Source organism: Aquila chrysaetos, chromosome Z, assembly GCF_900496995.4.
Source record: "Aquila chrysaetos chrysaetos chromosome Z, bAquChr1.4, whole genome shotgun sequence".
Lineage (NCBI taxonomy): Eukaryota > Metazoa > Chordata > Aves > Accipitriformes > Accipitridae > Aquila > Aquila chrysaetos.
This window is the reverse complement of record NC_044030.1, coordinates 18,582,742-18,598,813: the sequence shown is the minus strand read 5'-3', so window position 1 is coordinate 18,598,813 and position 16,072 is coordinate 18,582,742. Positions and strand designations below refer to the sequence as shown.

General features: G+C 37.4%; 1 protein-coding gene across 6 annotated transcripts in view; it reads left to right on the top strand.

Annotated features, from left to right (window-relative positions):
- The window catches only part of DTWD2 (DTW domain containing 2), a 91,924-nt gene that overhangs the window by 47,174 nt on the left and 28,678 nt on the right, over positions 1-16,072 (top strand). For all 6 annotated transcript variants that reach the window (XM_030004447.1, XM_041120880.1, XM_041120882.1 and 3 more), the window contains one exon: positions 4,782-4,971. In XM_030004447.1, the coding sequence (XP_029860307.1) occupies positions 4,782-4,971 (190 nt within the window). The remainder of the gene's footprint in view (positions 1-4,781; positions 4,972-16,072) is intronic.

Sequence of the window (16,072 nt, the reverse complement as noted above, 5' to 3'; positions counted from 1 at the left end):
TGACTGAAATGGAAGGTAAAATTAAGGTCCCCTTTAATTCTCTGAAGTTAGTTATGCTTCACATTAAGAAAGGCTTCTACAAAAGCATGATCTAAAGACCTAGGACTATGATGTGGAATAAGATGTAACTCAACATAGTCTCCAACGCTGACCAGCAACCACACTGCTCTTCACTCTCTTCTTCCCCTCACAGTTTAGCCTCTTGGGCTTACTGCTGTGCTCCTTTACTGTGCCCAGCCTCGACATTTTCTTTGACATGTCTGCTGGTATTGGGCCACAGTCATGTTCAGGCATTTGCAGGCAAGGTTGAAGTTTCAAAGATGGCAGGAAATGTTGATGTTCTGAATACTAGTGAGAAGAGATACAATTAAAGGAGGAACTTCCTTCACCAAATTGATCCTGATTCCAGGTCGTCATAAACTAGTGGGCAAACTCATTTCTGGAGACATTTCATAAACAAAGCTTTGTTGTGAGGCATGCAGTCTAGCTGTCTTGTCTACAGCAACTGCTGCCTCCAGCACAAACATCCCCCCTCATTTTGCATCTGCACTGCCAAAGCTACATGTCTTGATGACAGGCATGTTATATTTTGCCATGTTTGAAGTCACAAATGCTGTTAAACTCTGTACTACTGTACGTCACAAGATAGCAAGAAAAACAAGACGACCATGTTTCTGACTGCAGGCAGCTGCTGTGTGAAATTCTTCCATCATCATAATCAACTGTTTCTTCAGTAACTTGGAGTAGCTTATTCTGGTGCGGCTGCTCATGCTTGTGCTCCTAGCTTGTGCTTGTCCTTGTTCTTATCCTAACTCGGCCTTCTGCTCCTAACTTACCTTTGTGTTTCTGTTGGGTTTAATTTCCCCACAGATACAAGTCTAGCTGGGCTACAGAATTGTGTTCCTGAATTTAAATAAAAGCAGCTTGAATTTAAAAGAAACAAACAAACAAAACACATTCCAAAAGATAAAGAGCTCACAGAAGAGTGTCTACAAGCACGGTGAGACTTACCCAATTCCTCTCTCAGCTTTTAGCAATTTGAAGGACTTGGGATCAGAGATGTGTCTTGCTAAGAAGTTGCTTATCTACCTCCCGGTGCAGTGATCTAGTGTGTGGCCTGAAATTTCTGTCTAGTCATTCTAAACAAGGCAGTCTGGACTGCCAACTGACCTGGTACTGAGTTTTTGACTCCACCCTTGTTTGCAGGAAATTTAGGCAGGGATAAGAAGCAAAAATACATTTTCCTGGGTAGCCTAGGACTGAGCAAGGAGCTTCTGCTGTGGCTCTGAGAAGAGTTTCAAAACTGGTGTATATCCTTTAATATTTCGTGAGTTGTCATGAATACAAATATCAGTCTTAATGAAATTGTCTCCTGTATTTTTAATAAGCCACACTATTTGTCTCAAATCACTCTTGTACTTAACAATGGAATAAATTATTGGTATTTAAAAAAATTAACATTGTTTGAATGTGTTTTTATAGTAGGATTATATGGACTTACTCTTAGAAGTAAAGCTTTGTGAAGATGAAATCTAATTCCTACTCCTTTTACTTACATGCTGTAGTAAGCTTAAGCATACAAGTGAAAGCTTATATGGAAAAAAAGGTTGTACCATAGGATGTGGATCAGGTTTTCAAAAGAGCTCAGCAGGCAACAGCTCTATTTCAGCATTATGGCGAAATGGCTAATTTTTCACAATTGTTTCCTGTAAGTTTCTTTCAAAAACATTTGACTCTTGTAGTGAAAATCCTGACCTATAGCAGTATTTCAGAAGTAGTGTATGATTAAATACACTGTATTACAGTGTTTACCCAAAGCAAGCTCATCAGAACCATATTCTTGCTAAGTGGCTGTGAAAAGTGGTATTGTTGATATATACTTGCCTTTTGAATGCCATATCAATTTGCTCAGTTAACAGATGCATTTTTATTTACCAGATGCAAATTCAGTCTTTTACTGAACTTTGAATTTCTTTCACAGATCTAATTAAATGCAGCTGAAGGATGTACATAAAAACTGTTTTGGGGGACAAATTCTTAATGGTCGTAGTATGTGAATAGAAAAAGTCTAACCACTATGTGTCAGCAGCAAACTAACAGGAAGCAAAGCCTTAAACACCAGCAAATACAAAACCTGCAGTGGAATTAACAGGAGAGACCTGTATAGAAATACATACAAATTTTTTTTCTAATTTGTTTTATACAAATATCCCTTTCTAAGCAAATCATTAGGTGTTTGTGTTTAGCTCATTCTTCCTGTGCTGTTCTAAGGAAGGGAGAACAAGCACGTTTTATTGAATGGAAGACACATGTTTTAATAAAGCTACTAATGTGGACTGTGACTGTCAGTGTGAACCATAACCTAGAAAGTGTTGCGCAGCATATATTTTGGAGAACCTGTTCCTATGAAAGAGTACTAAATAGCTCTCAGCATGTGCTCAGTGTCACTCTAGGATTAAGTCTGTGGATAGTAAATTCTTTGAAGATAGCAGCAACTCCTACTAGTTTGTAAAGTGTTATGAGTTCTTATGGCAGTGTATGCGTAATCAGCCCTCAAATCCTAGGTTAAATTTGTGGGACAAATATACAAAATTTGTTTGAAACACCCCCTGCCTTTGCTTTTGCATATAAACTGTTGTAAACGGAAATGACTGGAATTCTTGGATAGGTATGCATTGAAAACCATTTTTTTCAACTGAATCATATTTCAAAGACTAATACTTCAGTTGTAATGTTCATAATATGAACTTGTCGTTCTTCATAATCATTATGATTTTGGATTAGTTTTAAGAATTCATTATTTTATGATTTTTTTTAATCATCTAAGAGATGCCAATGATTTGAAAGCTCTGCTATCCCAGAATTAGGATACTTTGCTTTTGATTTTATGTAGCATGATTCTTGGTTAAACTGAAGTGATACCAAATTACTGTAATGTAAGTAAGGTTTATAAAGATAGTGGACAGAGAAATTTCCATATACTTCTATTTGCCACAGACTTATCTTACAGATTTCCTGTCTCTCTTTACACTTCTTTTACTGTTCATTTTGGAAGGAAAGATCATTACTCTTCTAGTAAATAATGTTGGCAGTAATGAACCATATAGTGTTGCATCAGTCTGGACAGTTTGATTGAGGGGGTGAGGATGGTCAAATACTGGAATACTAGCTCTGGACTTACTGGTACACTGAATTCAGTTCCTCTTTCCTTTTAGATATTTCCCATATGGTCCTATAAGAGTCTTAAGCACAGGGTTTCAATGTCTTAGGCACTGCAGTTCTGCCTGAATCTGACACTGATAAAATTGTGTTTTCACATATATCCCCACAGAGTGATAATGGAGTGCATGGAGTGCACAGATTTGAAGTACACCTAGTATATATCAACTCAAACCACATTGTTAACCATTTCTTTCTTCCCTAACCTTTTTTTTTTTCTTTCTTTCTTTTTTTTTTTTTTTTTTTTTTTTCCTTTTAAGGAAGATTCTTGCTTGATTTTTGGAGGAGTGGTACAGTTTCCCAGCCCAAAAACCTGTGGGGTCACAGTGGCATTAGGAATTTCTCTGTGTGAAGTTACATACCTACATCCTGCCTGTGTCTGTGTTGATGGTCTCGCACCTAGTGGGTTTTGATAGGTAACATGGAGAGTCCACTTTGTGTGCTGGCTATTGTTAACCTCATTCTGATACACCTTATTTTCTCTGATAAGTTGTACTGGCTTCCCTTTCCACTTCAGAGCACAAATAGTCACACGCTATTTCAACTACATACTGCTCTTCTTCTCCTACCACATCACTTACTCTTTATAACTTCTGAGGTACTATGCAGAATTAATTTCTTATTCTTTGTCACATGCTTCAGACAATCAGCCCTTGCTTTGTATTTCTTCCTGCTAATCAGCCCTTGCTTTGTATTTCTTCCTGCTTTCTGTTTGAGGTGATTCTGAAAACTACATGATAATACTGCTGGAATTGATTCAAAACAAGAAATGCAGTCTTTGTTACAAGGTCAGGTTTTTCTCAGATTCTCTCTTACCAGCCTACTTGACTAGGAGGGTTTTGAGGCTTCCAATACTACTTAAATGACAATGCCTTTCATAAATTTTTATAAACTAATTTACAGTGGTGTCCTGCAAAAAGTTCAGGAATTTCCATGTATGTGAAGTGAACATTTAATAGGTATTCATCTAGTGCCATTGCCAAGTGTAGAAGCCAACAGGAAGAAAGAAGAGAATGTACAAGTTTGGGGACTGTAACTGTAGAAGTAGTAATTAAAAAAAAAAAAGAAAAAAAAAAAAAGATAAATTGAGATGGTAAAATTTTCAAAAATGTCCTGTAGATGTGGACCATGAATTGCTGATGTTCTTTATATATACAAGATTCAAAATGGGATGATTGTACTATTTCTGTGCCAAGTGCTTGAACAAATTTTGCAAGAATACATATGTTGAGCTTTGGTAAACAATTCAAAACGTCTTTGGTTCAAATAGATATTAGAGACTTAATGATTAAAGCATCAGAAAATATTCCTGATATATTGCTTTATCCAGCTTTCATTGATTACTTTTCTGTGTGTTTTTTTTCTCCCCCCTTAGTACCTGAGGGAGAATCAACAATTTCTGAGCTGTTGGAAAGAGAAAGTAGTAGCTGAGTGATGGACTATTTTTGAAACTTAAGTAAAATTTGGAGAAGAAGAGTGGGAGTTAGTAACTTGGAACATCTGGAAGTATGTCATGAAAACTTGTAACAATTATTGTCATTTTGTGTGTCTGTGCATTGAAGGTATCCTGAATTAGCAACTGTGTGCAGAAATCCCAATACTCTGATTTTGTATCCTGGAGCTGAAGCAACCAATTTGGAAGAAGTTGCTGTGATGTATTCTAGGCCATCTGTTATGATCATCATCGATGGAACATGGAGTCAGGCTAAAGATATATTTTACAAAAATTCTCTCTTCCGGCTTCCCAAGCAGGTGAGTTATAATATGTAGAATAAAAATTTTTAAGTGTTTCTAATAGTTGCTTGCCTTCTGACCAGTCAGAACGGAGTATTTTTGTGAGGGTGAAAATCATGGAAATCTTTTTTCCTTCTCAGCTGTAAACAGCTGACAAGATAAGGAAAACTTGAACAGTTAAATAAAACAACCTATAAGATTGTGAGAAAGATGGCTGTAAATATTGGGGGGGTTCCCCTTGGTCACTTGAAATTTGTTTTTGTTTGTTTTGAGTTAATGCATCTAACTTAATAGTGGATCATTGTTTTGCAAAATTGAAAACTGCTTTGTGTAGAAAATTTTTGCCTGTTGCCTAAGATGTTATAACATATCCGATGAAATAAGCATTTTTTTCCGCCTGCATAAGTATGTTGCAATACAGTAATAGGAAAGCTGAAAGTAGAATTTTGTAGCCTCTTACGAAAGTGTCACACTCTTTCCTGCATATTTGGTCTTCACCATATTAAAAACTTTCTGACTTTTGGCAAATGTTCCTTAGACTTTAAGCAGAACAAATACTGGCCTCATGTGGTTTGGGGATTTTGTTGGGTTTTTTTATTCTTTTTTTTTTTTTCTTTTTTTTCCTTGGGAACATCAACATCCACCCCCCTGAACTGCCAATAAGACTTAAGCTGTGGTTATACAATTATTACAGCTGTCTCTACCCTAATGAAAATACCCTAGATTGTAATAGAATGTTAATAACATTAATGGACTTAGGTTCCTGTTGCTGCATTGTGAATGGTATGACACCACTTTTCAAGGAATTTTTTAGTGGATAATTGAGTGTGGCTTTGGCACAGGAGTCCTGAGTATAAGTTTTGAAGGTAAAACTTAATCTAATGTGACTCAGTTCCTGTTATTGAGTAAGTTTTTTCTCCTCTTATTAGATTGAACTTATTTACATTTATGTCATGTAAACACACCAGGAGGCATTTCTTTATGTACTACAATTGTGTGTCTGAGGTAAATGCTCAAATTGCAGATTTTCTAGGAAAGGCTTTAATTTGGCACACTGCAGTTTTGTATACCTGCATTGTGCATCATTCATAACCAACTTCTTCTAAATCCAGAAGCTGGAAAAGGTTACTGGTTGGATTCTTTATAAGTCTTTGAAAGGAAATGTAACTTTTTGGTTTTGTAGTTTTGTCATATGCTTGTCAATGGAGCATGGAAAAACTGGTCAAACCATTACATTTCTTCTGTGGCTGGAACTTGTGTGCAATACCATAAGTTTGAATTTGTTTGGAAGTCAAATTGCTGTCTAAAGTTTAGCGCTGCCATTGCTTTAGGTTTTATCTTGTGTTGGTTCTTACAGTGAGATCTTGATTTTGCTCCTGACTAGTTCCCCCAGGGTCATACTGGTAGGGAGCTAGGGTGTGGGAAAGCACACAGCTCCTGGAGGGGTGAAGGGCATCTGGCCCTTTTGAAAGCAAAGATGTGCACCTCCTTGAACTGTCAAATGCAATGAACACAGTTTTTCTGTAAGTAGCTGTCTTAAGTCCAATCTTCGTTCCAGTTTATAACTAGTTTGCATTTCCTCATTTATTGTGGTTTTTTGAAACTTCTGGGGACTCCAGACTTTTGGTGTGAATTCACAAATACGTAAGTGTTCTGAAATATTTGTTTCCATCAGCTAGGTTGATTTGGCTGTCCAAAATCACATATAGGAGCAGTTTTGCTACAGATCAAAATGGGGCAGAATTTTGTCCTGATCACTCAGGTTCTTGTAGATGGCATGATGTCTGTAAGATATTTCTACCCATATATTGTTATAATAGTGTGTCTTAGAGGGAAGTTTTTCAACATTTATAAAAAATAGTGCCCACTGGGTGGTATAAACAAGGATTTTGTTTCGTTTTCTAAAGTATTTCCATAAGACTAGTATTATTTGTCCAGGTGGAATTTGTTGACAAAGCTGCCATTTTCATTCAGGGACATTACTGAAAGTATATTGTAAAAAAAAGTATTAATACCAACAGTTTTACTAACGGAAAAAATTCTCTTCATCCTTCAATTAACTTTTGATCAGTGAGAAGATGACTACCTCTTCAGGAGGGGAGAGGAGGTGACAATTTGCAAACTTAAAAACCAAAGCCTTATGACTATGATGTTAGAACAGTTTAAATGGAATACTGTTAGTCAACATGCTGCTAATTCAAGAAAAGAGCTACTGTAGGTCTTACAACTAATTTGCTTTAAGGGATGAAATCTATTTTATATCAAATCTGGGAGTTGCTTTTAGGCTTTTACTATAGTATAGCAATTAGGTTATATTGGTGTAAGTGAAACAGAAGAGTAGATTCTAGGTTTTAGTCAAATTATTTTGGCCTTCAGAGGAAGATGGTAAAACAGATGGAATTTACATCTAGGAACTTATGGGATTCATTTCAATGTGTTTCAATTTAACTGCAACTTTATGAACAGATTTTGTGGAATTTATTTCACTGCAATCCATTTCAAATTCTGCAGTACATTTGTCATATGCTGAGGCACCTGACCATGGACACATGACTTGCCTTTAAGTGAGAAAGTGTTTCCATTCATAATATCTTTAGTTGCGCCCTACCAAATTTGCCAGCAAAAGTCAAAAATCACAAATTCTGTAAACTGGCTATTCTCAATTGCAGAGTGTTTTCCCCAGTTAGAAAAAGCAGAAGAAAACACTTTTTCCTAATCTATTCACTTGTGGGGAGGGGTAGAGAGAGGAAAAAAAATGGTTTTCATTCTTGTCTGTTCCTTTTAAAACTTGCAAAGATAGTTTTAGCTTTGTTAGCCAAAGCCAGTAATTATTTAATTATTCCTGTTCTTTTGCAGCTTTCTTTTTTTTTTTTTTTTTTTTTGTATTTTGGTGTGGGGGTTTGGGGTTTTTTTTGGCCTGAGAGAAACAGATTAATATCTTCAAAGATAAAATCCAATGGTTGCGGATAAACTCTAGCCCACTGTTCCACAACAGCCCTTTTCTATTAATTTGTACTGTGATTAGTGTCCCTTTCTTGAAAATTAACTTGGGGAGTAGTAGCTTTGGTATTCTAGATGGCCTTCCTTTTTGCTTCCCTTCTCTTATGTACTTGCTGCTGACAGAATTTCCTCTCAATGGGTACGTGTAACACAGGTTATCTCTGCAAAACCTGGAAGAAACAGAACTGTATTGCATGTTTTTGAAAGGTGGGGTTTTTTTGTCCAGTCATTTAAAAATTAAGTCATTTACTTCTGGTGTGCCTAATTCATCTTTGTTCATGCCACCTTCCTCTATAAAGCTGAAACCTGATCATTGTTTCAGTTTTGTTTTATTGCTGACAGTTAGACTGTCTCGGACTGTGGATTTTGATTTTTGAAAGATCAGTTATTTGAGCATATTCCAGGTGATTGCTGCTTTATGGCACTTAACTACTACCTCTGTCTGCCCATAGTCAGTGTTTTTGGCAGATCAGATCAGTAGGAGCATTATGATATGAAACAGTAATATGTCTAGATAATCCATTTTGTTATGTGTCTCTTCTCCTAGATAGTATCATCTTTGATTTCTCTTTCATTATGGTGTTGAGAGTAGCTTCTGGGCTGTTACTTACTCATCTTAGATTACTGCTATTTCATAATAATAATAATAATTGCTGTGTTAGAAACTATTTCTCATCCTATATTGTAAACTATAAAATTTGATTTTTCTCTATTCAGTTGTTAACATGTAAGCTAAATTTAGATTCTAATGACCTGTTGAAATAAAAACAGCTGAACCAGAAAGAAATTGACAGTATTTCTTTGTTTAGAAAAAAGCTAATATTTTGCATATAGTTTTACTATGGTACCTGGATTTTTTGGTAATGATGTTTGTCTTGTTTCACTTTATTCCATATTAACACTTATTTTCCTCTGCTTCACTCTTGCACATTATTGCTGAGAAAAATACATCAGGAGCTAACCAGCTAGAGAAACAATGGTTGATTACAACAGATAACTCTTGAGAATAATCAATGGAATTAAGTAACATGAGTTGAAGTCCTACTTCCGTATGGGAAAGATGTTGGAAATAAAGTATTTTCCAGATACCTTCTTTAAACAACTTCATGTTGGAATTTTGTTCCCTGTGTTATAGTTCCATTTTGCCTGTGAACCATACTTTTATTTAAACAAGTATAAAGAAAATGGTCAGTCGTGCATAAACCAGCAGAATTCATTGAGTAGTAAAATGAAAAGAGAGATAGTTGATCCAGTTTTGTCCAATAGTTGAGAAGGTCTTTAAGCTCAAAACTGCACTGTTCCAAAGAGCAAAATTTTATATATTCATAATGTAAATGCAGGGGCATAAAAAGAATCTGTATTATGTATAGAACTAAAATACTTGTTTTCACCTGCCAAACATAGCATTGAGTAAATAAGGTGCAGAAAATGAATAATACTTCAGGATAAGTTCATCTCTTACTTAACCTTCTGTATTACAAATACATTAATTTGGTCACACTGATGTAACTAGAACATCACCTGCGGTGCCTGTCAGAAATACCTGACAGGAAGCACATCTATGAAAAAAATACACCCTGCTGACTTACTAGTCATCCAAATTCTGCCTCACCTGTTTCTGGTTGCAGCAAGTGTCTGAGAGGACAGAAGTGAAGTTACTAATCTGGTTTGTACATTATCATTGTGGAAGAACTCAATGTTAAAAACAAATTCCTTAAAATTCTTTTATTTCCAAAATGCAAATGGTTTCAACATTTTGGTTTTTGTCAGAAGTACATAATGTTCTATTAGGCCTTTTGGGTTATCTGAGTGATTTGATCTTACGGCAAGAATGAAAGAATCCATGGGTGAAATTTTAGGGGTCATAAAAGATAATTATTCAGAGTGGAGGTCCACAGAGACTCTGAAAATTACCAGGTCTCTAATGCTCAGGCCTTGCCATGCATTTGAGAATTTATCATGTTCCTTTCAGACTTTTTCTTATGTTTTATAGTTACCTTCTTCAGTTCTCCATGTGGGACCATGTCTTCATGCTATGTTTTCTTTCTTTCACATGGGACCCCCTGGAAAAATCTTTTGGACCAGAATCATAGATTCATAGAACGGCCCAGGCTGGAACGGACTCCGAAAGATAACCTGGTCCACTGTTTTGTGGGAAGGGAAGCCTGTATGAGATTATCTAGCACCTTGTGCAGTCGCATCTTGAAAACCTCCAGTGATGGGGACTCCACCATGTCCCTGGGGAGGTTGTTCTAGTGATTGTTCTCACTGTAAAAAATTTTCTTAAATTGAGATCAAAACTCTCCCAGTGCAACTTGTACCTGTTGCCCCTTGTCCTCCCCATGTGGCTCCTTGTGAAGAGAGCGCCTCTGTACTCTTTGTAGCTGCCCTTCAAGTACTGGAATACTGTGTTGAGGTACCCCCTGAGCCTTCTTTTCTCCATGGAGAAAAGACAAGTATTGCCGTGCTAGACGAGATAATAGTCAAATATTGAAGATCATGCACCCTTCAAGTCTGAAGAGACTCCAGTGTTTAATTCCGTTTTGAGTGTTGACACTTTGAATCTTAAAATTATATCTGCCTCACACTTGAGAGGGTTATTTTCCTGAGTGTGCATATGTCCTTGAGATAGTTTTGAAGTAATCGGTTTAAACTAGTCTGTCTTATATAAATCTCAGTAGCAATCCTACCACAGCTGTGTGTGGTCACAGCATGTGCTGTGTAAGCATGGTTGTGATCCTGGTAAACAGTGGCTTAAGCCAATTCTGTTAAGTACTAACTGAATTGAACCTAGCTATATAAATGCTCATATGGTCTGATCATTTATGGAAAGTCAAAGGGATGTGGACTAAATGCATCTGTATTTTGGCATTTTACTTGCCTAAATTTTTTTAGGCCTTGTAGTGGAGCATAAAATGTAAGTAGTACCCCTGAGGCTGTTAAAATGTTTGCTTTATTAAAATAATAGACAGAAAAATTATGGATCATTTAACATACAATTAGTTCTTTTAAAATTCTGAAATCCTGCCTACTGTGAAATGGAACTGAAAAAGACTTTGAAGTGGTAGGACGAGTAAAAATAATGTAATGAAAGTAAACTAAGATACTATGCCAAGAAACTCTTGGAAAGCTGAGTAGTACTATTGATTGGGCTGTGTGAAACATTTTTTGCTTTTTGAGATAGTACCACTAAATGGTGATAGAGATGAGCTTCAGTATGCCAAACTGAAAAATTAAACATTTGCTGAATATTCTCATTGTTCCCACTGCGGTTGGTACTTATACTTGTCCCTACACATGTGTCAGGATACATATTTTTTTTCTAAAACAATGAGAGAACATAATGGTGTTTCTTCATTAAAGACTATTAATTGCTTTTTAAGGGTGGAATAATATTAATAATAAAATGGGAGGCAGGGAGAGACTGTTAGTGTTTTACATGCTTGGAACTGGTATTCTGAAAAAGTCCAGTTAGAATTAATATTCTTCTTAAGTTTTCTTCTTTGCTTCTGTGATTTTGAGTGAAATGTGTTTTCCCAAAACATTCATAATTTCTTAAGAAATACTGATATTTAATAAGTATTTAAAAAATCCAGTAAAAACCCATTTTACTACTTTACTTTAGATTTATTTTACTATTACTTTACATTTCACTAAGATACTAAAATATATTTGTGTACTACAGGAAATAAAAAAACATTTGCTGTTTACAAACAAATCTGCTCTTACTGTAGGAGGTTATTACGCCAGAAAGACTAGGTATAAATCACATCTACGTGTGATTTTGTAGAAACTTAATTTGCTCATAACAGTATTCTGGATTTTAAAATGTTTTGTTTTGTACAAAATTTTATAGACATAGGTAAGTGTGGCAATGTTAACTTGGAGCCCTCTGTACCTGAACATGTAACTACATGATAGTCCTGAAAGTTCAAGAATCAGTCTTCCAGATGCTGATTGTTAACAGGGTACTGTGTACCTTCACTCCCTTGCAGTGTGCACCTATATAGAAGGTTTAAGACTTTGCAAAAGTGAACTATCAGATATGGCTTATCACTGGGGTGAATCACAGACTTTTCTTTCTGAGAAAGTTCTGAGCCATTGAGTTATGAAGCAATGATGTGAAGGATCATACTCTAAGCTCTTGGGGAAAAATACAAGCAGACAGCAGGAATATCAAAAACGTTCCTAGCAGATTTGCTTCTTTGTGCATACTTGAATTCTTCATTGCATGGATCACAGACTTTAACAGTTGCAGTTACAACCTGTCTCAGTTAACACTCTGTACTTTTTAGCTGATCTTTTCTTAAAGGAAGAGAATATTCTGCTGTCCCTACTCTTCTTTTTATTGGAATTGCATTGCAAGTCTTGTTTTAAAGGGTTTAAATTCTTAGTGAAAATGAAAAATACAGTGACTTGTGAAGTATTAAGTTAATAAGTGTATTAAAATATTTTTTTAAACTATGATGGATAGTTTGGTTGTTACTAAATACACCAGAGCTTAAAATCAATGCTTGGTTTGATTTTTATTTTATATACTAGTTGATACTTGCTATTATTCAAATCACATGGAGCTGTTTTAATGACGTTGGAGTTCTCAAATGCAGAAATACCTTCTTGCAGAAAAAAAAAAAAAGTTTTCCCATCTTGAAATGTGACCTAACTGGCTTTAGTCTCTTAGATCAAGTTTAAAGGTTGTATTTAGTGGTTTGAGTGTTATTTTAGCTTTGCTTGTGCTGTCCTGGTAGTACAGTGCTAAGTCAGAACTTCTGCTGTAACTGCAAGCAGTTATCTGTGAGACAGGTAGTGCTCGATGAAGACACCCATTGAGCATGGAGCAGTGCAAAGGCTACGTTTAAGCACTGTGTACACAACTGTGTATTAAACTCAGTTTGGTCATTTTGTGCTGAAATGAACTAGAAGTACTTGTGCAGTCCTTCTAAACTATATATAAACTATAACTTCTAAATAGTTAAAATTAGCAGTCAGGTGGTAAAAGCTTATAATAAAACTGTCTGTAAGAGAAGACCAGCTCTCTTATGGATTAAATTTTGTTCACCATGTGACTGTGTTGTTTCATCTTTTTTACTGAGCTAGGCGCCATGGCCAACACTTCAGGGTTTTTCTGGCTTTTTCCTATTTCTACATTATTTCCTGTATTCCTACATTATAGTTCATATTTAAATACTCTGTAAATGGTCCTCTATCTGAATAAGGAGGATTTGTTTCATGTTTTGAAACTTTGGGTTGATAATGCAGTTGTGCAAGATTATAATGAGTAGATTGTCATTATATTTGGAATTTAAGAAAGCACGTTTTTGTCCAGAAAGAGAGTGAGGTAGGTATGACAATATCTAAGGAAAGGGGGTATTAAAGGAAAAGAGGGTACAATTCCTGCAGACATTATCTGTAAATGAAGAAGAAACTGTTACAACTAAAATTCTTCAACAAATGGCAGTTTGAGCTTTTAATCAATGTTAATCAATGAAGAGATTAGCAATTCTTAATTGCAAGATATACTACAAAGACACAATAAATTGGAGGCATTTGAAGATCACATTTAATTGTGTTCCTTCACAGCTTCACTGATTTTAGGTAATACAAATTGCTGTATTGAATGATTTTAAAGATACTGTAGGATATTTTAATAAACTTTGTTGTTGTTTTAAGTTAGTATTAAAATCTAAAGATCTTCAATAAAAAGCTCTTTTAATCAACAGTTCAGTCAGCAGAGCTTTTTTCTTTGAAAATAATCTTTGAAGAAATTTCAGTTGAGCTCTTCCAGAAAGTCCCAGAGGAAATATATTTATGAATCTAACTTATTTAGCTTTATCAGAAAGATTTACATTTATGTCTTGAACCAGAATCATTCTTATTGTCTGGAAATTTTACAAATGACAAAGCATGAGCTTTGACGAACTTTATAGCAGAAACTTGAGACACATGGCTTAAGGTGACTTTTGTAGTTTTTAATATGATTACATTGATTATGTCTTGTACTCCATGAGCTGGCACCCTCTCGAGAAGCACATTATCCCGGGATGTTTTGCATAGCCACAACTGAGGAAGAGGCCACAAGCATTAGAGTATGCACTGCAGGCTTTCATGCAACAGCTGTTGTGGTTTGCAAAGGTGATACAGAAAAGTATTCTGTTAACTTGGAGCAGTGGATGCCATTAGTTCAGAAGGAAGAACGAGCTGGTTTGCACAGCAGGCACTCTTGGCACAGTTAGGCTGGTGGTATATCGTACAAAGCAATCACAGAGCACTGTGGGTGAAGCTGCTTCTGTTTATGAGGAGATAAGCATAGCATAGCGTGAACAGATGGATAAAAAAAATATTTGACCTTCTACTCCTTCAGCACCAAAAAAAGGTTGAAAAAATTGACCTAGTGACAAGCTGTATGGGTTTTGTGTGGCAAGGTTTTGGTAGCCGGGAGGGTTACAGGGGTGGCTTCTGTGAGAAGCTGCTGGAAGCTTCCCCTGTGTCCGACAGAGCCAATACCAGCCGGCTCTAAGACGGACCCGCCGCTGGCCAAGGCCGAGCCCATCAGCGATAGTGGTAACGCCTCTGTGATAACATTTTTAAGAAGGAAAAAAAGCTGGGACAGACGAAAATGGCAGCCGGAGAGAGGAGTGAGAACATGTAAGAGAAACAACCCTGCAGACCCCCAGGTCAGTGAAGAAGGAGGGGGAGGAGGTGCTCCAGGTGCCGGAGCAGAGATTCCCCTGCGGCCCGTGGGGAAGACCATGGTGAGGCAGGCTGTGCCCCTGCAGTCCATGGAGGTCCACAGTGGAGCAGATATCCACCTGCAGCCTGGGGACGACCCCACGCCAGAGCAGGTGGGTTCCCAAAGGAGACTGTGACCCTGTGGGAACCCCGCGCTGGAGCAGGCTCCTGGCAGGACCTGCAGATCTGTGGAGAGAGGAGCCCACGGAACAGGTTTTCTGGCAGGGCTTGTCACCCCATGGGGACCCATGCTGGAGCAGTGTGCTCCTGAAGGACTGCACACCGTGGAAGGGACCCATGCTGGAGCAGTTTGTGAAGAACTGCAGCCCGTGGGAAGGGCCCACGTTGGAGAAGTTTGTGGAGGACTGTCTCCCGTGGGTGGGACCGCAAGCTGGAGCAGGGGAAGAGTGTGATGAGTCCTGCCCCTGAGGAGGATGAAGCAGCAGAAAATAACGTGTGATGAACTGACCATAAACCCCATTTCCCCGTCCCCCTGCGCCTCTGGGGCGGGTTGGTAGAGAATCCGGGAATGAAGTTGTGCCCGGGAAGAAAAGAAGGGTGGAGGGAAAGTGTTCTGAGATTCGGTTTTATTTCTCATTACCCTACTCTGGTTGATTTGTAATAAATTGAGTTAATTTTCCCCAAGCTGAGTCTGTTTTGCCTGTGATGGTAATTGGTGAGTTGATCTCTCCTGTCCTTATCTCGACCCACAAGCCCTTTGTTATATTTTGTCTCCCCTGTCCAGCTGAGGAGGGGAAGAGTGATAGAACAGCTTTGGTGGGCACCTGGTGTCCAGCCGGGGTCAACCCACCACAAGCTGACATTCTGCTAAGTAGTAGTAATCAAATGTGATGATAGATGGACTTCATACAAAACTCTCAACATGCAGTCTTTGATGACTTACTTCATGACATGTAATGTAATACCCTGTCCAGCATTTTTTTGTACTTGAGTCCCTTCCAGCTGAGTGGTCTCTTTACCCTGCTCAGTTATAAATCTTACCTGTTTGTATTTTACAGCCTTGGTTACTAGTTCAAGGTCTTCCACAATGTATACAAAAATTTCTCTTGCAAATCCTGAAATACAAATTTTTTTGTGATGAGGTATGAATTCAGAGGCTGCAACAGCTCCTAGTTTGTTGTGCCAAAGGCAGTGGGAGAAGACATGATTAACTCTTGAACCCTAAACCAAAATTCTTGCTACCTGAAAACAGGGGTTCAGTTCTTCCGTTGCCCATGAGCTTCCCAAGATTGCTTTTTGTCCAAATAGCTCATTGTTTCAAAGTGGGAGGGAGACAGTGTCACTTCATAGACTGGGGAAAAAGAATTATATGGAACATAAGAGACTGCCGCAAAGTCAGAAGGAAGCAGGCAAGTTGATAAGATGGATT